The 23,859-nt window shown below is 39.3% G+C and overlaps 1 protein-coding gene across 9 annotated transcripts in view; it reads right to left on the reverse strand.

Moving 5' to 3' along the window:
- EGFR (epidermal growth factor receptor) overlaps positions 1–23,859 on the reverse strand; it is a 257,106-nt gene that overhangs the window by 43,960 nt on the left and 189,287 nt on the right. For all 9 annotated transcript variants that reach the window (NM_205497.3, XM_046919485.1, XM_046919477.1 and 6 more), the window contains 2 exons: positions 2,330–2,481; positions 284–470 (listed from right to left, as the gene is read on the reverse strand). In NM_205497.3, coding sequence (NP_990828.2) covers positions 284–470; positions 2,330–2,481 — 339 coding nt within the window. The remainder of the gene's footprint in view (positions 1–283; positions 471–2,329; positions 2,482–23,859) is intronic.

A 23,859-nucleotide genomic window follows, 5' to 3' on the forward strand; every position in this document is an offset into this window, starting at 1 on the left:
AAAAAAATCAAAAATAAGAAGTGGATGATTCTTTTCCACTTTGGGGTTACAAATAAATTTCAGCACCCTGTTGATGCTTTGGACTTCATGTCCTTTTGTAACGGCAAGTTATGAACTCACTTCATGTTTTGAAAAAGGTTAGAAAGTGAGTAGAAAACTGGGAAACTACATTCAGTTTTTAAAGCATTGACTTTGAGAGAAGATCTTCAATTTGGTCTTGATATCAGTAATTTAATGGTCCAAGTTTACTTATGGGTGCCTCCACCTCTTGCCTTGGTCTCACCTGATAGCCGTTTCATTGGCAGCTCTCGAAGTCCCTGGGTTTTATTCATGTGGTAATTGGATAAAACTGCCAGGGCAAAAGAGTTGTCATAAAGCACATTCCCTCGGATAATCTGGAGGTTTTCTAAGGGAATGACGTCCACCATGTTAAGCGCAATGAGCACATAGCCTGCAACCTCCTGTATGGTCTGAGAGAAGAAACAAGGCACTTAATCCACAGCATTAATAAACCATCTTTGATCCTCTTGACAAGGCTACTTTCCTTCTCCCACTCCCCCAATCCAATCTTTGAATATTAATGAACAAAAACACACTGAGTCTCATAAAAACTAAATAAATCGGAGAACAAGAAGGGACTATATGAAAAATGGAGCCAAGGAAATGTGTCTTCATGTTTGCATTTTGCATTTGATTGACCGTGCAAAGCAGGTATAAAATGACCCTAAGAGTAGCTATCAGGTGGTCACTACCTGTATCCTGTTCCCAAGCAAGGGCAAGTGGGGATACTTAGGGGATGCAGGAGAACAGGGCAAGCACACATGATAGGCTAACTGTGTATGATGCTTTCTCTGAATATTCACCCTAACTTCAGCCATTTGCAATACAGACACTTCACCTGATTAAGGCTTATACTTCATCTTCTATGCCTCTTCCCTAACCAGCACTCCAATGCTCAACAGAGGGGAGGATCAGGCAATCACCTCTCAAACAATAAATGTTTACAGGACAACAAGACAAGTGAGGCACTGACCATGGATGTAGCTTAATTCCTGTCTTGTACTGTGAAATGCGTGCATTTCTATCTTCTAAAAAAAAAAAATCCCTGTAAATGAAAAAGCTCTCAGGCTACTCCTTAGGATATTCTTTTCTTCTATGAAGTCTATCAGTGAGTTTTCAGAAGACCTGTTATGTTCCTGGAGACACTGATCTTCATGGTCAAGTAGTGCTTGGAAAGAAAAATGGCGATACCATCATATTTATAACCTGTATGTCTGAAACAACTCTTTTCTGATGCTCTTCCTTGCTATTGCAGTGTTATTTCCTTTCTTTATTCTCTGAGGAGGAAAGTTCATGAAAATTCCTCAGATCATTCCTCAGATGATTGACCTGCTTACTCAGAGCCACCATAGAAGAGTTCTTGGTACCAGATGCACATTTTTAATGTAAAAAATGCATATTCTTCTCCCGCCTCTTTCCTTGTAAACCTCCTAATCTGACATACCAGGGATGCCAAAAGCAAAGCATTTAAAACTTCTTTAAAAACATATACCCGAGGGTGCAGTGCTGCTGCCATTGGTGCATTCTGACAGGGGGGAGCAGAACTGTACCCTTTACCCAGCGTCTGTTGGTAGGGAACCTGGAGGTGCCAATGACAGACTGCTCTTCCTTATGCTCTGGCTGCATTTTAACATCCACCCATCCAGTTAACATCCATCCAGTTGTCTGTGGTAGCTCATGCAGTTGTGCACAGAACAAATGTTGTGATGGAATAGTCTGTGTGTTAAGTGCAGAGGATTACCTTGAAGGTCTTAAAAAGCACATAGCTGATGCAGACTGCAGATGCCTGCTTGCTTGGGACACAGGCGCTGATAGACAGTGAGGCATTCACCATCATGTATGGAAATGGATCACAGAATTGCAGAGAAGAGTAACAGCCTCCACACTTCAAAATCTGCGATCAGTGATTGCCACTCACTTTGCCATTTGCTTTGCCCAATCATATAACAAAGCCTTTTGCCCTCTCAGGGGGAAACAATGAGTAAGCATGTGATAATTTTTGAAAATTACAAACCCATCTGCATGACAACCAAAGTAGATCGAGTCAACACTTGAGAAGCTATTTCTCAAAGTAAATGATTTTGTGTAATTGGGCTGAGCATAACCTGCAGCCTACAGAAATGTTGTGACTGTGATTTGCAATATCTCTGACAATTACTATGTTTCTTGATCACTACAGCATTTTATAGATAGCTAGCTAATCCTTTGCACTCCAAAATGCAGTAAGATTCCTTTAGCAGGATAAGCCATGTTGGCCAAAACCACTAACCTTAAGGAAGGTGAGATCGCGATTATGCTCCACGTAGGTAATCTCCAGGTTACTCAGTACCACTTCGCAGTTGTTGTACATTCTCTGCAGGCTGGTGAAATGGTCTTCCACGTGCCCCAGCTGGGTCAACTTGTTATTTGTCCCTTGACAAACTGTGGAAGAAAGAAGAAACCTTCATGAATAAAATTAAGAACAATTACAGAGAGTTGGAGTTGAACAACTCCAAAACCTGTTGCCCATCCAGTTTTTACAAGAATCACCATAACTGAAGCATCAGCACAGTAAAAAACACAGATGTGTCTACTGTGCATGAACCTAATGGCAACAGCACTGTAAGCATACAACATGTCCTAGGCAAACAGATGTACCATCATTATAAACAAGCAAGTCCCAAAAACTCTGCACTCATCCACCTAACATTAAAACATCTTTATGTTATTGCAGTACAGAGGAAGGGAGAATAATACATAAAGAAATGCTATAAAAGACTTCAAAACACCTTTCAGGTAGAAAATTTCAACCCAACTTGGCTCTTGAGTGGGATCAAACGAAGGCCTTCATCTCATCATTATTATAATGTATGTCAGGTCTAATCTCAAGAAACTGTGCCTTCACAGAGCCATAATTTTGAGAAACACAAGTTACAAACTGCAACACCATTGTATGGAGTGCTATAAAGCAAAGAAAAAATGCACTTGACAGAGCTGGGATACAAGTTTCAGAGGGAAGACATCTGTTGAAGATTTACCAAACAATTGATGTTTCACTAGTAGGAAAAATAATTTAATAATCAATGATAAAAACATATTTATCTACTGCCAAAACCATTCACTGAACACGTGTTATTTCTCAGTACAGTCATCACCATTAAGGAGCCACAGTGACAACAGACAAAATACTTTTCATCTGTGTTTGAAACAGGTCATTCACTTACATTCCTCAGTTTTTTCTCATTATACATCTATGTAAGCATCATTATATTTGTGATCAGAGTGGCAACTGTACATGGGAGCAGCTTAACAGGGACTGTGATTACACCACCTACATGAGCATCAAGTGTAGAAAATTACCCTATTTATATGTGCCTCGAATTTCTGTAATGGATGAGAATTTCCTAGGCAAGATTTTCTGCTCCAGTTTCAAAGTTAACTGTTTAAATGTGTTCATGTTTAAAATCTGCATTGGAGTTCTTTTGCATATGGGGACCACTGATTATTAGCCAGAGACACAGGAGAGGTCTTATTCTGTGGCATGATCAAGCTTTGAGTGTATAAAGTTAGAAAAATTGTCACATATTGGTCTGCACTGGAAAATGCGTTGCTGTTGGGGATGTGAGTGAAGAGGTCTTGCACTGTTTGGAAAAGTCAGAGTCCTACCAGACTTCTCCTGGAATTTTAAGCAATGTTATTGTCCAGCTCAGGTAAAAGCAGAGATTAGGGAAGAACACAAAACTCAAGACAGGTTCTATGCAGAAGCTGCAGTTTTTACACTACAGCTTGAATGATAAGATGGGCGGAAAGAGCAGCCCGCTACAGCCTTGTCTTCCAGGCCCATGCCTTCCATCAGCCCTATGCAGCTGTGGAACCAGAGACAATCAGGTTACCAAAATGAGCCCCAGGGAAACAGCATGCCTGCAGATCTGTTCACTTGGGATCACCAAAGAGCTAGAGCTTTGAAGTTGGCTAAATTGACCCAAAAAGCACAGCCTTTTTCACTGCCTTCTAGCTCAGGACTGATGCAGCAGGCTGAGGGCATGATTCCTCACATGCTTCTCCCTCTCATGGGACTGCTCACTGAATCGTGCCAAAGAGTTGATCCAAGTCCCTAATAATGCAGAACAACAAATAAGTAAATGGAATGAGGCTTTTTTTAGCTCAAGAGAGCTTGTCAATTTGGGTCACCATGGTGTTCCATGTACTTCTGTGTTGGAAACAGCTCTTACAAGAAGAAGGAGAGGGCAGGAATACATAGCCAGCAGAAGGACCTTGCCAGCCTGTGAAATCATAGAAGGAAAACTAGACATAACAAGCACTGAAGAGGCTTCAGGTTGGTCCACCAGGACTTGCTCTCTTTCGCTGTCCTATGAGGACAGAAAATTTTGATGGCTTTCTACCAAACGTGCCTTAAGCCATATGCAAAATACATCTCCTCCATCAGGCGCATCGTGTCCTCTATGCAGTAAACAGAAGATATAGGACAAACATTTGTTAAGATCCGGAAAGCAAAGGTAAATAGTTTGCTTCTGTTAAGATTTCAACAGTATGTGGCCAGTAACATCCTAACCACCCCATAGCAGCTCTCCTCATAATTTTTTGTTTGCTCAAATACATATGGGGCCAAACACTTATTTGCCATAAAAAGATCTAAGTACATAAAAAAGTTAACTTAGTTATATATACCTACCAAATGAGAACATAAGTAGTATATGCTAAGCAAGTTGAATCAAACAGAAGAACCTAAACCCATGGAGTACTGCCACTGAACTTGGGCTGAGCTGCTGCATAATTTCCCAAATAAAAGGTTTTGAAAGAAAAGAATGACTTGCCTACATGTGATAAATAATACTATTCCTGCAATTTCTTTTCTTATGAAAACCGTGTTCTGAAAAGATACATCCTATCTGGATACCATACTGGCATGAACACTATTCTGGCCAGAGGGAAAAAAAAAAACACAACAATTGCAGATCAGAATCTTCAGAAATAGGTGATGCAGACTGAGATTGCACGTATCAGGTAAAAATAGCAGGTCATTTTGTCTAGCCTATGCCAAACATCTGCACTGATCACACAGGCAATAGAGGCAGTCTAGCACAGACAGTGTAGTACTGGTCTGCCTCAGCAGAGTTCAAAGTGGGGCATGTATGCATGAGTGGATGGAGGAATTATATTATGATTTAACATCTGTTAAGCTTGATCTGTTTACCCTCCACAGATTTTGATGCCAGCTACATTTATTATATACTTTTGTTTCAGTGAGTAACAGAGCAAACTACCCGTTTTAAGGAGTCTGTTGAGGGAATGGATTCTTCCACAGTACTGCTGAGTAGTGTGGTAGCATACTCCACATAATAAATCCCCAATGAGAACATTAGGCATGGCTCCAGCATATTTTAGATAAAAGTGAGAATGAAGAAAAAATCAAGAAGTTTTCTGATCAAAATTCAGGGTGAGATTGTTCCCAGGCAGTAGAAAAGCTGAGATCCAGATCTGAAAAGTGGGCTGATCTCTAAAAGAGGAAAGTTTTGCTCTGATCTGCAGTGTTACTGTAACCAAAATACAGCCAGTGTGGAAATGTTGCTGCAGGGCGGCAGTGTGGGACACCAGAGAGCAACTTCATTTCTACAGGATGTTATTCTTAGCACATGTACTGGATTTCCTAAATGTCAGTGTAGTGTCAGTGTTGAGTCATTTACAGTATTACCTCAACAGATGGCCTAAAAGTAGTACTTGCTCCCTACTGTTCCTCAAACTGAGCTGCAAAGTAGCATTTCTAGGTGATGCAACCTCTGCAACCCTCTGATTCTTAATCTTCTAAGACTATTGTTGGGAAGGCCATTGGTTTCTGCTGAGTCTATTGCTGTGCAAACAACTAGGGTGAAACAAAAGCATTTCCTCACTGATAGCTCTATTCTACTTGGCATATTAAATGTATGTGCTTTTTTCTGCATCTTTTCCGGCCACTAACGATAATGCAAAACCTGCAGAAAAGAGATTTTTTGCTTAATCTGCCAGAGTATTTATAATAAGTCTTTTCTTTTCACTCACTTGCAAGTTCATTTTTGATTCATTTTGGCATTTCTTGGAAGAGCAGTATCTTGCAGGGCTCTTGTTCCAGATGCAGAGCAGCCTCCAGAAGCCAGGGAAGAAAATGACTCCTGGTCTTTTAACATCAGTGATGCCCAATACTAATTCACCTCAACCAGAGTGTGGAGAAGAAAACATTTCAAGTGAACTGGAAACATTTTGTAAGAAATACTGATCAACATGCTTATATATGGGCGATCACAGATAGGAATGTTTTTGTGTTGATATATTCGCCCTTTACAAGGGCTTCCACTGACCTTCACCTGTTAGAACTTGATCTTTGAGGTCCCTTCCAACTCAAGCAGTTGTACTGGCCCCTACTAATTAAATGAGGATCCCCTTGTGTGTTCAGGCACAAATCTGGACAGGTCTTGTATGTTTTTTATTAACCAACCCCAAAGCTCTCCCTTACAGCTATTGAACAGCTCCCCAAAAGCCCTCCAGATAGTTGTGGAAACCTGGGATGTGCAGAGCTAGCACTGTTAAATGATTGAGATAACAGCATTTAAGATTATGAGGCAGAACGAGAGAAGACAACACATTTGTCATGATGAATAACTATTTCTGATAAAATATATTCTGTAAAGAAAAGAGGGATGAAATGTCAGAGACTCAAGAAAGAAACTGTCATTTTGCTATATGTGACTATTTATACAGTAGTACTTCACATATCTCCATCACTTAGATGCAATGGAGAACTTCCTGTATTACTGAGATTTGAGTGTATTTTTCATACTGAGTAAGAGTTTCATGGGGTAGAAAGACTACATGACACAAAAAGAAAAAGCTGTTGTAATGTGCTTTGAAAAGTTGCAAAACTAAAAGGAAAGGAAAAGCTAGAAAACAAGTGAGGAGTGCTCAGACGCTGGCAGATGTTTTCCCTTGAGAACAGTGGCTGCAAATGTATACAACAGCTAAAAAGACCAGCTTAATGTCAGCAGCACTTGGACACTGGAAATGTCACCACAGAGGATAATCATTTTTTCACATACTCAAATATGGTAATTTGAAACATCATGAAAAACAGACACATGGCTGTTCTAAGTCCCTACTCAAAAAGAGTGGTTCAGAGTAACGCAACTACTGAGATTAATTCAGATTTTAGGCACATTGGGAAAAAGCAATGACAAGAGCTCTTAAAAATACTTAGATGGTAACTAATTGCAAAAGTGACCCAAAACTAGTGCCACAGCAGAGAACAAGAATATGCTCTAAAAGAAAACTTTTCCAGATGGTTTCTTAGTTCTATTTACTTGATGAAAGTAACTTTTTCAGCTAAATCTTATTTAAAGTCTCCCCTGCTCTGGTTAGGAGTGGAGATCTGCCCTTTGGTGGCAAAAGTCACATCCTAAATTGTAGACACAGAGGCAGCTTGACAGCTGGATGACCTGATTGCTTGCGTCTCCATCTGAAAGAATAGGTACTGATATAAAAATCATCTTGCTCCTCAATAAAGACCTATCTAAAATAAGAGCATTTCTAGCATTTCTAGCAATAAGAAATTCTATCTTATGAATTCCCTATGATTTTTTCTCTTGATATTACTTACTAATATTTTCGTTTTTCTTCTCTGTTGTTATTATTTAATTCATCATGTATATTCCCTAATGTTCCGAAATCAGTCTTTCCACTGGATTCAGTGAGAATGGGATGTGGAATTCAATTCTCTCACTGACACAGGTGAAGAAATAATGATGACAGTGTGGGCTAGTCCAGAGTTTAAACTTTCCCTCCAAATGCCTTACAACACATAGTAGGAGGGATAGAGCACAGAATCAAGCTTTTCTATAAAAACATCAATTTCAAAATGTAAATGTAAATACGGGTGTTTTTTTGTTTTGTTTTTGTTTTTGTTTTTTATTTTTTGTTTTTTTCCAGGAAGTCTTTTCTAGTGAGATCCTGAAAAGTACATGGTTTTAGACTAGTTTTCTTCAGATAGCTTTGTCAGTGTTCTGTAGGAAATCACTATTGATTATGTCTGAAGATGACACAAATGCTGGGGCTCTAAATAATAATGAGAGGCAGGTAACCTGCACAGGCTGATTTGTGTAACTTAGGAAAACAGCCCCTCTGAATGACATTTATCTGAAATATAGTCAAAGGCCAGGTCTCACATCAGACTATAGAACATGACTAGAAAATGGGGACCTAGGATGCAATCTTCCTGAGAAGGACTTAGGGCTGAGCAGTGCACAGCTTGATGCAGAAGGAAACCACAGTCACTGGATGCATCAGCAGGAAAATACCAAGCAAGTGGAGACCTGCAGTCAGCATTCATCTCTAGCTGTGCCCTGGTGTGCTGAGAACAGAAGCCTCTGCATTAGAAGGCTCTCCAATCCCAGTAAGGCAACTTCCTGAAACATTGAAAAGGCCCATCCTGGCTTCAGTCTTTCTCCAAGATGGGTTCCCCAGACTGATGAGCTGTGCTGTCCACCTAGGACTTGGCTTGTGCATGGGTTTTGGTTTACTGGAAGTGCAATTACCAATGAACTCAACAATGAGCTATTGCTATAATAGCAAGGAACATACAATAACAAGGAAACTTCATATATATCAACTACTGTGCAAACACATATGCAGAAATGATAATACTTTGTAACTTCTATACACCAATGATTAAATCGTATACAGAAAAACACACAACTCTCCCATCCATCCCCCAGTGTTCTTAGGAGAAACTCAAAGCCACACTTAACACATTATTTAAAGTCAACCTTGGATGTGAAGTTCCCTCACAGAAGTTTCTCTGTGTGAACTTGGCAGAGCACAGTGATGATCTTACAGTTCCCAGTTTAGAGCGGAGCAATTGAACATGTACAGTCGAAGATACAAAACTCTTCAAGTTGAAATATGTCTTAAGCAGCACACTGCATGGCAAAGCAACACCAAGCACTGCAAAGGGCAATGAAATTTTAGAAAAAGCTTGAAGGAAATTAAGGGGAAAAGGCAGTGCTGGTGGTGCATTTGGTAACAGCAGGTGCAAGTGCTTCTGGCAGGTCGTCCAATAGGAAGCACTGTCTACACATCAAATCCCACCTGTGTTTCTTTATGCTATGTCAAGCCCACATACTGACAAAAGTTCATACAGTACTGCAAAACAACCCTAGTGTGAATCCAAGGAGGAGGCCTTGAGTCCTCCCCACAGATAGGCCAAACAGGTAGCATAGCTCCTGGCTAATAGCCCTTCTGCTCTCCAGTTTATTGCAAATGTTCCAAAAAGCCTATGTAAAGACCAGCACCAAGCGGCCAGAAGACCTACAACACAGCTCACTGAGCCTTTAATCCTGAGAGATATGCATGGCAGGGGTGTGGCGTTTTGAGATCTAACACCAAGATGTATCAGGAAACAAGAAGATGACAACAGATATACAAGCTTGTGCCTTGTCATCTGAGAAAATGCATTCTTTGCCATTTGTTCCGACAACAACTACAGAGCAGCAGGATTTTATAGCACAATAAAAAGAAAATATGCTCGTGAAAATGTGGGACCAGTGACTAGTTACATCACAACTGAATTGTTTAAAACAGTCTCAAAATGAATTACAACTTGGGAAACAAAATTTAAAACATGAAATGATGCTGTGAGCATTTTACCATGTAGGGTTTCTTAGGATACTGCGATTGCATATGTCCATTTGAACTTTCCGATGAAAAGAAAACAAGTGTTTTTCTTGATTTATATTAAATTGTACTTTATGTTGTAACAAATTTTAGTCTTTACATACGTAGTTCTGAATCACTTGAGGCTTTGATTCTATGTGAGCACTCATATGCAAACTCAAAAAGAGTAAGAGAAACCTATCACATCTGACTCCAAATAGAAGACTAACAGTTTGCAACATATTCTCAATTTTCAACCTACAAATATATATATAAATGCATACATACTTATATAATCTCTAGAGACTACAATACATATGGAGCACAAGAGCAACCACGAAGGTTTGATTTACCACCTTGAGCCATGCATGCCCACACTCCATGGTAACCACTTTCACTTCCATGCACAACCCTGTCCACCAAAGTCATGACAAATGCTGCCAGCAACCACAGTGTATGGTGAATCCAGCCCCTGGGGCTGCACCACTCTGTCACTGCAGTGTCTGCTCTGAAGCTGGTCTGTAGAAAGTAACCCTTTGCAAATTTCAGCCTCACACAGATTCAAGCAGGAAAGCTGCAGAAAGAAGGAGTTATGCTCCCAAAATTCCCAGGAGACATCTTGTCCCTTATGAATGAGATTGCTTCCTTGAGTGAGGCTAAAATAAGACAGGACCAAGATAAAGAGTATCTGCTGCTTTAAACAATAAAGGTACTGTTATTATTTGTACTAACAGAGCAAACAGGCCCTTGTCAAATAACTAAGAAAAATAAGTAAAAGCTGATAAATTTAAAGGTTCATGGGAATGAACATTACAGTTAACACTTATATTAGAGTTTCCAGTAGAAACTTGGATATTTGCACGTGTTGACAGGCAAGCAAGTTAATGCATGCCTGCGTGGGTTTGAAAAAACTCCAATAATATTTAAGTTTAAAAGGAACAGTTGAAGAGCATATTAAACGTACATATGCTCCGGATTGCTGTTTGATCTTCATTTAAGCCTTGACTAAAAGTCAATGGAGAGACTCTATTGAAATTGGTTGGATCTGAGTCAAGCTCTTATTTCATTTAATTTAGCTGTGTGAAATTCAATAAATGAGGTAAATAGACATACTACTCTTTTTTTCTGGAAGAAGGAAAGCTAAAATTATGTTCAGAAAGCACTGCTAAACAGCCACAAAGTGATTTAACAGCACTTGGGTGCTGTTTTGAAGTTTTGAAGACAGACCAATTTATCTTCAACAGTCTGGGAAGGAAAAACATCCAATTTGGTCATTGCTACTATAAATGCTGCATGTTACAGCAAGTGCTCTGCTTTAAGAGTTGGCCTTATTTAGCAAAACAGAATCTCAGCCGCATTTAATGACAGATTTCATTCTGTGAACACTGTAAACAAGTTTGAACACTTTAAATGTACTTGAAATGCACAGTACAATACATTTCAGGCTGTTCACACTCTGAAAAACTTCCCTCTCCATCTCTTGATTTGAACAGTGAGCCTCTGCCCTACAACCAGAGCTCAGAGCCAGCTGCTATATTAGATAAACCTCTGCTAATGCTCTTAGAGTTGTACGTTCATAATGCACAATTGCCAAGGTCACAGAAGATGAGACGATGGAGTTAATCTTTTGTTTGAATGCATTACAGAACAGGGCACAGACACAAATTTTATTTCTCTCTAACCTTACCAAGACAGCCTTCCCACTTCCATGAGCTTCTTGTACTCTCACTGTAAAGGAAACATCATGGCTCCTATGTGAAGTATTTTGAGGCCCATGTGTGCAATGGGCTGCACAAAGGCCTATCAAACAACTGTTATTGTGGTAGACTTTTGAGGACACCCTACTTATCTCTTGTCTTTGAAAACACTAATGGAAGAAACATTAACAAATAGATGAAATAAATTATCTTCTTTTCCAAAAAGAATGAAAGCGCAGATTTGTCAAAGGCAACGATTCTCTTTAGGTAAGATTATTAATTCATCATGAGGATGAATGCAGCTACTAAATTTGATTCTGCAGCTCCTCTGCCCCCCACAGTTTGAGGAACAATACTGATTTTGTGTCTCCCTGGATTAGTTCCATACAGCCAGGTAGGCAAAAATCCATGCACCTTTCTCAAACACAAAAAGATACATGCACTTAACTTTTTAAAAGAACAAAACAAAACAATACAAAACAAAACAACATCATTCAGGCATAAATCCCATGGACAAAAAGTTGTCAGAAAGAAACTGCTGTATCAATTAAATGAAAAGGGAATAAATGCCCCTGTTGTATGGAAAGCAATTACATTAGCTACAGTGTAAGTTATAACATTGAGTGCAAAAACTTTTATCAGTAGAAGTCATGTGCACTTCGCTTATCTCTGTCAAAGATGTCTTGAGGGGAAAAAAACCAAACCTTTTACTAGTGCAGCAAAACACATGTGGAGACATGAAAACTTGCTGTAAGCCTGATCAAATTCACTTCTGTTCCCATCTGCTCCACAGCTCTTGCCACGTTTGCTTTGAGAAAGATTGCGCTCAGGTATTTGGATGGATGCAGCTTTCTGAAACCCATGGACTCTGCTTTTTTTCTAGATGATGCAGATAAAAAGGAGGGGAGCTGCTGCGTGGGGAGTGGTACCTTCCTGTAGTGTGGAAGGTACCTGAAGGGTACCTCCAGCAGTGTGGGTGGATGGATGGACCCAGCACCTCCTTGCCCCCTGTTCTTTTTTTCTGGGAAGCATCTTTAGCAGAACAACCAAATCACATTTTGGCATGTTTCTGGCACACCGTGGGGAGGTGATATGTTTTTCTTCAGCCTATCTTTTGTGTTGCAATTCAAAGAGAGAGATTTGTTGGGGTAGCAAAAAGAAGGGAAAAAAAAGAAAGTCAAGATGATACATTTTTTTGAGATCCACTGCTTGAAGTATTTGCAAGCTTGACTCTTTAAGCATCCAAGGACTGAATGATTAAAACATAAGAAAAAAAATAACTATGGAAGGTATGCATTTATGAATGACTGTGGAAAAAAAGAAATCACACTTACTTTTCCATGACATGATGATAAATCCTAAAGTATCTACTTTTGGCAACTACATTCCAGAAAGTTTCCAAAATTGCAAAAGACATCTTTTGAGCAAACAGGCATGTCACGTGGCCAACTCTCCAATACAATTGGAGAGCTGCTCCCCACATTAAGTAACTTCTGATAAGCCTCACTAAAACCAGAGCCACTCTATTTTGGCTAAATGGCACCTAGCAAGTGTTTACAGACATAGGTTTGTTTGGCTGCCTTTGCAGTAGTGAAGCAAGGATGTTACTGAAGCAAGGATGGAGAATCTGCCACTGAAAAGTAAAGTTTCCAAGCCTACTGTGCTTTTACAGAAGGAATGTCCTCAAGTAATGAGAGCACAAAGTTTTCCCAAATACTTAATTCCAGCATTAGTTGCTGCATAAGGACACCTTTAGAGGCCATTTCACTTCAGAATGACTTCACTTAGTTGCACGTCTGCAATACTTTGAAGGACATTATTAAACAAAACGGAATGAGGTCTTACAAATAACAGTGATAAAAGAAAAAGAAAGAAAAACAGGCTTAGAATGGACATAAAACAGCTGCTGGTAGATGCATTACATTCTCACTCAGCTTAAAATCTCCCCAAAGGTTTTTGTACAGGAGTTGAGAAAACCCATGGGAAAATCTTACTTGTGATTCAAGTACAGTACACAGCTATGGCACACATCTCTGCTTTCACTACATTTGCTTTTACAAGGCTGTCTCTGATAGAAGGATTTTGTATTTTAGCTTTCGGATTTCAAAACGAAAGTTACTGAATACTTTCAGAACTTTGCCAGAATTATTTTCTACTAAACGTCTCAAAGTAGTATGTGGGAAGTTTCTGCTACATTCTGTTGGAGTCTCCCAATAAATGGAAATACAGTTTATCCCTGGGGGAATAAGCTCTGACAACATGTACCTATTCCATGCTACATACATGCTACTAATACAACCCAGGAAAGAGAATATAGGTCCAACAGTAAATCCAGTGTGATTCTAGGATATTGTTTTTTCCTCCACATGCTGAAGCTGACAGCAGCAGGGGAGTCCCACGTCCTGTGTGACTGCATTTCACATTATGTGACTGAAGCACAGTATGCTGGAACACAGTAAAATTCCTGGTTTCTGGAATGCAGGGACCAAGCTGGCTTTCTTGGAAGGAAGCAGTCCTATCCAGACCTGCGGGGGTACTCATCAACAGCAAGTACAATTCTTATCTGCTCCTGTTAACACATCTAATCATACATGTCTTCAAGCATGCAAAATTGCCTGTTCTTCTTATTTTCTGTTTAATTGCTTTACCTCAAAATCCGGCTTCCCATCAGCAATGAAGAACGTACACTACACTTCAAGAACAAAAACTCATATGGTAGAAAATCTGCACTGACCTAGATCAGTGACCATGGTAAAGATGATGTTGCTGGAAGCGGTGACAGCAATACTGATGCCTTCAGAAATTCTGCCTTAAAGCCTAACTCCTTTGTTTAAGCTTCTTTTTAGACCCAAACTTGTCTCTAAGTAATTGTATCCTGTAACACAGAACTGGAAGGCCGTGTCTTCATGGAAAAAAATTCACTATAATCATTACGCAAAAACTTAGAGAGGTAAGACAAATATCAGTGGATAAATATGTGTATGTCTCAAACAGAGCACTGGAAACATTTTTTCTTGTACTTTACTAGAGGAATGCTTTTAGGTGTCTGTGGTTATTACTGCAAGCATCATAATCTCATACATTCCATGTCACCACTTAAAGTGCTTCCTCACTATTTATTGTATGAACCAGTGACTTTCAGCCTGTGCTCTGTATCTCCCTGGGAATCTCCAGACTATTTTTGCACCCATGAATGATAAATAAGGAAAGCAGGCTTACATTCACTAGGCAGAGGTCTGTGCCCTGATGCCCTCAGAAATACTATAGGTGCCTGCATACTGAGCAAGACTATAAACCACTGGAATGCACAACCCCACTCCAAATGTGCTGTGTACTCCTTTAAAGCAGCTCCTTCTGCTCCGCCCCTCACAGAACATATAAACACACATATACATATATATTTTATTATATACAGTGTATACTGAATCGGCTTCCTGAAGTATATATGAGTCTCCCTGAAGTACTTAAAAGGACAACTAAGCTTGTAATTCTTGGGCTTGGCATAGAAGATTAAATTGCCATTTCATAGACAAAAAGAATGCATGTGCCTAATTATGATTAAAAGTAGAACACTGAAATTGGTCAATAATCAGTTTAGTTGGTAGAAAGTCACCTCTGCTTCATAGAAGCATCACAAGCCTCTGGTGTCTCTGATCACTGACCCCATCAGCACTCTCAGTGAGCCTGGGAATTGCAGCTACCACTGCATGCTCCTGTGGAGCACGGGAAGCCAGACAGAAAGCATGTTTTATTGTAAAAATGTGTTATTTATTTATTTATTTATTTATTTAACTTTATTTATTTATTTACTTTATTTATCTAAATGCTCTTTAGCATATTTTAGCACATCTGTTCAGCAAACATGCACAGACTACAGAGGACAGGCAGCTCTTCAATTTGCAACACTGGAAATCAGGAATAGGTGAGAAGGCTATATTTATATTCTTTTGGTTTTGGACACTCTCATTATATTTGATTTATTAGCTCCAATTCTAATTATATTGTATTACAGTATGTTATCTTGCATTCTGGTATCTTATTTAGTAAATCAGTTTGTTTCTCCTCAGATCATTGCTGCTGTTCTGTTTTAGGCCCATCTCTCTACCCTTTTCCCTTATCCCTTTCCGGGGCATGAGTCTGCAGGTCCCTCTGCCTTGCTAGTCACGAAACTAGGCCAAACCAGCCCATAAGCTGTTGACACTCATGCAGCAGGTGATCCAAAGGAAGCAGTGTGCAGGAGAGCAGCACTCTATGTTTCCCACAGAGTCTCAAGTGCTAATGCACAGTTCCTCAAACAAGCAGAGCTCCCAGTCACGCATGTATTTACAAGTGTCCCCACAGAGCCACTGCCATTTCTTCCTTTTATTTCCAGTGAATGCAAGTCATCAGCACTAATCTATACAGAGCAATTAGAGTCCCAGATCAAATGCATAAACATGGCTATAAGTGTATAATGAAAATCTTGATGATGAAGATACAGTGTGCTAGGAAGTGCTCTGGAACAGTTTCATACAAAAGAAAATACTCTGTGTATTTCATAGCTACATTTGATACAAACATATACCTGTCAGAGAGTAAAAATAAATGCTGTTTCTGCTTCCACAGGAGTTTATTGTCACATAAACCAGACACTGTGACAATTTCCTTGCTGCAACATTAAAACCTTGTTGAAAAACTACTTGCAAGAAAGGGGGGAGAATCACAGTTGCTTTTTCAGTGTTCCTCTAGGATGAATGCATGAGTTGGAAAGTGTAATAATTATTTCTTATTACTCATGTGACAGTACACCCATAAATAAAAGTAACCAGTGTATTTATCAGTGACCTAAAAACATACCTTATCCTCTCTAGCACAATTGGATATTTCCCTGAACTCCTCAGTCAGCGTTTTTCCTCTACGGTCATGCTCCTGTCTTGATTGGGAAGAAATGAAAGGATTTTTTTTTTTTTTTTAAATATATATATATATATATATATTAAGAAAAGCATATGATTTTCTTTAGCCCTGCTGTGAGATGAGATCTTTACTACCAAAAACATCCTGCAAATATAGGTCAGACCAATACAGACAATTTAACAGCCTGGGAATCTCTTGCTCAAGAGGGCTAAAATGTCAAAAGGCAAACTGCAGTGTAAGATTATGATATGGCTTTGACATACAACTTCTGTTTTCTGAGAGATTCAGTGCCCTTTAAATGTAGGAACCATTTAGGTTTTGCAAACTTACAAATATTCCTGAAGACTCAGGTATTTCTCAAAGTGATTCACTTGCATGGGATTTTAAAAATTGACGCTTCCTCTGACCACATTACAGAGTGCCTTAATGAGTGTGTACTCTGACTGGTCATGACCAGCTCACAAAGTATTTCCCCTCCAGAAAGAGCAAACTGGACTCTGCCAGGGATATTATGCAAACTGCTGAAGATGGAGGAGGAGGTCACCAACCATTATGCAACCTTATCACAAACAAGTATCGAATCAAACAATACTGAAAATATACAGGATAAATGGCATAAACTGCACAATGTCCTTTGTGTTAAAATAGCATGTTCCCCAGCTTGGCGTTTTCTTTTCTAATGCATATGTCAAGTCCCAGATTCATTCAATTTATTCAACTAGCCAGACTTTTATTCAGCCTTGTCTCAGAAAAATTTCTGTGTGTTTTTTCTCCTCAGTTTCCACTTATTATATCTCTTCTAGCTAATATCCATCTTCTTTTAAGTTAGGGACCAAAACTGTAGACAGTATTCCTGGAGTGGATTTAGCAGTCTGTTGAAATTGATGTTAACACTTTATTCCTATTGATACTTTCTGTACAGTGAGTCCTTATTTTCTCCATAGATACAAGATGTCTTCTTCCTGCATCAGTACATGCTTTTGTGCTCCACACAATTTTATCTAATTTCTCTTCCATTTGTTAGCATCCTCCAGTTCTTCTCAGCATCTCTCACCTCTCCACAGTGAAACTTCACTGGGACAAACTTATGTCCTAAGCCAAGAGCCTTAATGAAAATATTTAATTAGACATGTCTCAAGAACAATTCTTAAGGATACCCAGAAGATACCCATCTCCAAAGATTTTCTGATACAATCTGTTTTGTCCTCCTTAATCACCAAATTATCAAAATTTAAACTTTCATACTAAACTTCACCTCCTCCAAGATAAGTAGTAATTTCTACAGTTGCATTATTTTACCTAGATTACTCAAGTCCAAGTAAATAATTATCTCCCTGAAACAAAACAAATAAAAAAAAAAAAACCCAGCCATCTGAAGAAGAAAGACAGCCTGGTACAGCTAGGATAATGCAGTTGAGTCTTTTGAGTGTTTTGCATTCACTTTATTGCCATTAACTTTTCCTCTCCTTTGATACACTTTCTGAAGCTATGGTCTCAAAGGCAGAGTAATGATTCTACAGCTGAGTTACTTCTTTCAGTTCTTGAGCATATGGGGACCTCATTTCATTGTGTAAACACTTAGAATTATGATTGCTTGATGGTATATTAAATTCTTTGCTTTTTAAACAAAGTATTCTGAACTATAATAGGAGTTTAACCCAAGTATGCTGCAACTGGAAGTATTGGGAAGGCTAGAGATGGCACACATCTCTTAGTGAGAAATGTGAAAAACTATCAAGAATTTTTTTCACATAGATACTGGCCTGGCTACATACCTTTCGTTGTTCACCCAAATGTCCCGTGTGTCTCAAATACCATGTAACTCATTTCACAATGGTAAAATTTAAATTCCTTTCCTGCTTAATCAATGCAATTTTCTGATGTTTACACCCTTTACAGAGAAATAAGGAAGGTTGGTCTTTTAAATCCAAGTTAATTTTAAAGGACAGATATAATTTTTTTTTCAAAAAATAAGCAATTCAGATGGTCATATCTGCCACTAAGGTTCTCTGCATTGTATCTCATAAATCAGCTTTTTGTAATATATCAGAAAACACTCCGTACTGCCTTCTGTATACGCTGTTTGTAAAGCTCTGTTTACTTACCTGTCACTGTCTGGCTAACTATTAACCACAATTAACCTGATGCGTTTTCTTCTTTGCAAACAAACCAAATATTTATGAGAAAAATAAAAATTATTCAGTAAGTCAAATGCTGTCTGAAGCACAGGCTGAGAGATTGGGGGGAGAGGGTAATGAGGCTCTCCTTCCACATGCAGCAGTTTTTAAATTATTTCTGGTTGCAGATTAGAGGTAGTTAAGTGGAACAGCAAAATAATAATTATGATAGTCATTGGCTGTCTTTGAAGTACTATTTGTACAGTGGTATGTAATCGATGTATTTCAGGGAGAAAAAAGCTATTTTCAAGAGTGGCTGATGGAAAAATTTTAAAATTAACTGTGATGCTAGTAAGCAGTTTTTTTCATTCTAAAGTCCGCTTCCATTTCATGCAGTAAGTAACAAAATGCCTCTGGTAGCACAATGGATGCCACATCCATCAACAACTTCCGTATCTTTTACTAACCTCTCACTAGCACTCCTCTGTGCTTGCTCTAACAACACATATGATGTCTTCTGTCTCCTTCATGCTGCTCCTGCGACAGAGCCATAGAATTAAACCTGCTCTGACACATGTTTAATACCCTCATCTCCCCCTACATAAAAATCACCAGGAATAAAAGGAGGTATAACTAGCTTCTGTACTAATGGTGTCAAAGGTATGACAGGCTACTGCTGAAATAAAAAATGTAAAAGAGACTTTAAGTCGATACTGTAAATGCAGAGGTTAGTCTTATATCTTTGTCAAGGAGTGGAGGTGTTTCAGCAGATACTACATCTAAGCAGAGAGTGCAATTTGTAATAAAATATTTCACTTTTCTAGATGATGCTCCCCTATTCAAGGATGTTTGTGAAATCATGCAGCCAAATCTGTGATTTCCAAACTTATCCATGGTGATAACATAAACAGTAAGTAGTAATTTATCTCTAGGAGCAAGCTTTGTTAAAAGAGGAATGTGAAAAAAATATACGTTTGAAAGCATTCTTGCTCTTGAGGGAAGAAAAAAGCTCATATATATGCACAAAATGAACCATGTGCCACAGGTTTTGCTTTTCATTTTGTTCTTTCTGAAAATTTGTGAAATCAGATGAGTTAAAAAAAAACATACTAAAAAGTCTATTTGTTAATTGAATTAACTCACCTTATCTCTTAATAAAGAAAAATCGAGAGATTTGTACAACAAGCTTTATTAATACTACTCACAGCTCACTGAGCTTCCGGACATCCTTTTAAAATACAGATGATAGCTTTATCAAGGATGATCAGATTTGGCTCTCAAATCTGAGATATCTGTTATACCTGTGGCAAAAAATCTGTTATATCAATGGCAAAACAGAAGTAATGCAAATTTAGTCTAGAGTTACATCTCATGGACAGCACTACGTAAGGACAACTTAAATAAAATCCATCAAATTAAATTCAAATTCACTGAACTTCAACAAGTTATAAGCAAGAAGAAAATCTAGTCTGTGTGCACTAGCTGTATTGCCACCAGTTATAAAATCCTCTTAAATTCAACATCAACATGCCTATCCATTGTAGAAGTGAAGTTTGACAGAAAGGAGAATAACTTCTCACTCATAACTACGGTAATAGGTAGGGCTGCAATTTTGATTCTTGGGTGTGATTCTTCAGTAAGATGCTATCTTTGCAATGGGCAACAGCCTTGAATTCATCCTTGCTTCCTTAATGGCTTCCACATTGGGTTTTCATTGCTGCAGTAAAAACAATTCCTTGGGCAGCCATACCTTCCTGTACTGTGTAGGCCTTGTAACCACTGTTATTTCTACAAGCAGCATCTGGGACCACATGCTCTCCTGAAAGAAAGGGAGTGTATCTGTCTTTGCCATCTATATGAAATCCTTCTTATTTTGATAGAACTCTGAGGGCCCCAGTCTAAGTGCTAGAAGAAAGGGAGGATATCAATAGGGCTGCTTACACCATTATCAGGGTGTGTATCCACAGTGTAGAAGGGAAGGAGGAAGAAAGGGGAAGGTGGCAAGCTACCTGCCTCAGCAACAACGCTTCTTCTGATGTTTGTGTAAGTCAAAAAGTGACAAACTCATCCCTAATGTAAACTATCATGCAGTTTCTTATTTACTCAGGTACCGCTCAAACTTGTGCAGTGCCATGCAGGAACTCAAACACAGAAGGAAGGATGAACTCTGTCCTCATGCATGTTGCTCTGAAAACCAAAAACACATAAGCATACTAATTACAAGAGGGAGAAATGGCTATCCTGCAAATCTTGTTGCATCATTTGTTTTGAAACACACCTCTATGACAAAGTGAGAGCACAGTACAGTATTAAAAAGCCAGAAGTCTCCAAAGACAAATGTTCCTATCACCAATAGTGAGGGCCATCTTCCTTGTGATCAATCACTGTCAATCTGTTGCTAACACACCCAAGGCTTTCTCTATGTGCTTCTTGGTCCCAGGAACTTTTTATTTTGTCTTTTCATTTGACATTTTACCAGTGAGATCCAGCTTTTTGTTTTCCTTAAATACATACCTTCTACAGTTTTTTTTTCTTCATAACAATCAGCCAGGAAGCAGTGAACTAGAAGGCAGCTTAACCCTAACCTTTCTCAACATACACCTTAATATAGCAAATAGAAGGAGGCATGGAGTATAAAAGTCTCTTTTTGGAAAAAAAAGTCAGCTCTGTGCTCTCTTTCCGCTATTTGATATCATCATCCTGAAAACCTCAAAAGCAAGATCTGCATTTTTATCTGAGCTGTCCAAAACGATTTGTAAACTGAAAATCAGGGGTGTGACACGCTCAGAGTAGATTTATTCAGAGTAAATTTAATATCTAACAGTGGAGCCATTGTTTGCTAATGTGTGGAGTCTTGTAGGTTATCATTTTATTAAAATGTTTACTTGTGTTTATCTGTTTTCAGGAGGTGTGTAATCTCTGTGACCACTAATAGTGAATCTCTGCCAATATTACCAAGTGCTAGGCACTACAGAAGTGCCTATTTTCAGAAGCCACAAGTATGAACTTTGTGAACAGAATAACACACACACAAAAAAAAGACTGTTTAGTTCTCTAAGCTGAATGAAAAAATATTAGGGGAAAAAAAAGCCACAAATAACAACAGGAAAGATATACAGAAATTAAGACAGCCACATTTTATGGTATACTTTACTTTCAGTGGCTGATAGCTTTCTCAATGGCAGCTATAAGGAAATGAGGTGCTGGAGTCTTCTGGGAAGGTAAGGAGGTGAAAAGTCTGCTTTCTCATAGCCATCCAGCTTCCTGATGCGAGGGGAGAGGCAAACCTCAAGCTGGGTCCGAAGAATTGCAACTGCTCAGAGATGCCTCCTAATCTCCTGGAGCCTTCCTGCACGCTGCTGATAGGCTTGCACTGCTGCTGGGGCTGCCCCGGCTCCACTCTGGCTGCTCCTATGTGCCAGGCAGTCAGAATGCTCCCAAGGACAATAATAAAATAACAATAATAAAAGAATTAAACCCTGAGTTTATACTGAGTTGTGTAGCTGGGAACTAAAACCCCAGTTCACACGGCCACTGAGGCAGCTCCTGGGGTGTAAATAGAAAAACTGAAACCACAAGCAGCAAAGCTATATACAGGAAAAACTTCCAGCCACTCACTCAGTGGATAGGTTTCCACTGGGAATCATCTCCAACTTAAATATGCTTTTTACATTTAGGTGGAAGCAGATTAACACAACCAGCCAGCCTGGATAAACAAGAGCATTTGCTTTCCCACAGTTATCCTGCCGTTCTGTCACCCCAAGAAATTCAATATGATGAAAAGTTGCACCTCATTACAAATTACACCAGTAAAGGCCAAGGGAGCTAGATTTCAGGTATTACCAAAGATTTTACTGCTGCTGGTATTATCCAAGAACAGCTCACAGAAAACCTATGTGAGGCCAGCGGGGAATTACTCACAGGCTTTAGCATCATGCGAGTTTTACTGTGAAGAAACATGGAGGCACTGTTTGGTCTCCTTGGTAGCAGAGCTCAAGGAAGTCTGAATAAGTCGCTGCTTCTTTGGGCCTCCAAGAAAAACCAAAAAAACAAAAAAACATGCTAGAGCCATGCAGGTGCCCCTTTGGACATGGATGGTGGAAGCCTGGAGGAGGAGGATGCACAAAGTGGGATGAGAACAGAATAACAGCACAGATATAGGTCAGAGTGCTTGCAGCCTCAGGAGCAAAGCAAAATCAAAATAGCTCATGGGACTAATCTGGCCTAATCAGCAGCACACCTGACCATGGCTGCTGATTGTCAGAGGAGCTCCAGTGTAAGTGTGGCTTGGCACTGTGTATGACATGCATATTCCAGTGGAGCAGAATACAGTTCCCTTTCTAATTTCCAGTACGACAACAAAGACACATGGATACGTGGATACACTGAGTGAGGGCTGCTGCATACAAAATGGCTTCATTAATAATGTCTCTGAATGACAGGATGATGGGTACAACAGGCCATGTGCCTGGCAACCAAAGTCTGCCCTCACCGACACTATCCTCTGGCTGGCAGAGATAAGGACATTGGGCAGAACAGAGTCCACAGCACACAGCAAGCAACAGAAACAATAAATGCAGTCACCTGTGTTCGGAAGCAAACAAATTGCCTGTCATGAGAAACCACCCTAGTCCAAGCTATCAGCAATTCAGCCTGGTGTTTCATGCTGTGAGTTCTCCCTATGGGTGAATGCCCCGGCCTTCCTTGGGACAGTGTCTCTGGACACAGTGGATTCAAACCACTGGAGCAACACAAGTCAGAGGTTATCAGGCACCAGAGCTGTATTTTGTGGTCAAGATCCAGGATTGCATGACAAAAAAACAGGTAGCTTAGGCTTTGTTGGCAATGCTGAAGTTTTGAAAGAGCAATGTAAAGCAGGTTTCAAATTATAGTTGATCCATAAATGAAATTGGCAATGGTTTTGTTTGGTTGGTTGGTTTTGTGTTTTAACTTTCCTTTCATTTTCTTGGTCGCTGCATAAATGGTAAAGGGAATATTCCCAGGAGGACTGATTCATCTGGGAAAAAGCAAGAGCTCCCAGTTATCTTTTCTAGTACCTGCTTGTTCTTGCTTTGCAGTCTGTAAAGAGAACAGCTGTTATCCAATAGGCAATGTATGTGTTACTTCACCTTCCTTTTTAAAGAGCTCTGAGATCACCTACTTTTTTTTCTCAAAGGGATAAAAAGCTCAGCCCATCTCAGTACACAGAAGGGGCTTTGCATGAGCTGTGGCAAAATTAATCTTCTTTCCTTCTGAGAATTGTCATAAGTCTGTCTGCTTCCTTGTTATTTTGGTCTTGAAAAATAGTTTTTATTGTTGCTAGAATGGATGAAAAATTATTGAAACATAAACCTGAGAAGTCTCTTCTTGAAACTGGCTGGGGAAAAAAAAGAAACTTTTCATAAAACATACAC

Source organism: Gallus gallus, chromosome 2 (assembly GCF_016699485.2).
Source record: "Gallus gallus isolate bGalGal1 chromosome 2, bGalGal1.mat.broiler.GRCg7b, whole genome shotgun sequence".
In the NCBI taxonomy this organism is placed as follows: domain Eukaryota; kingdom Metazoa; phylum Chordata; class Aves; order Galliformes; family Phasianidae; genus Gallus; species Gallus gallus.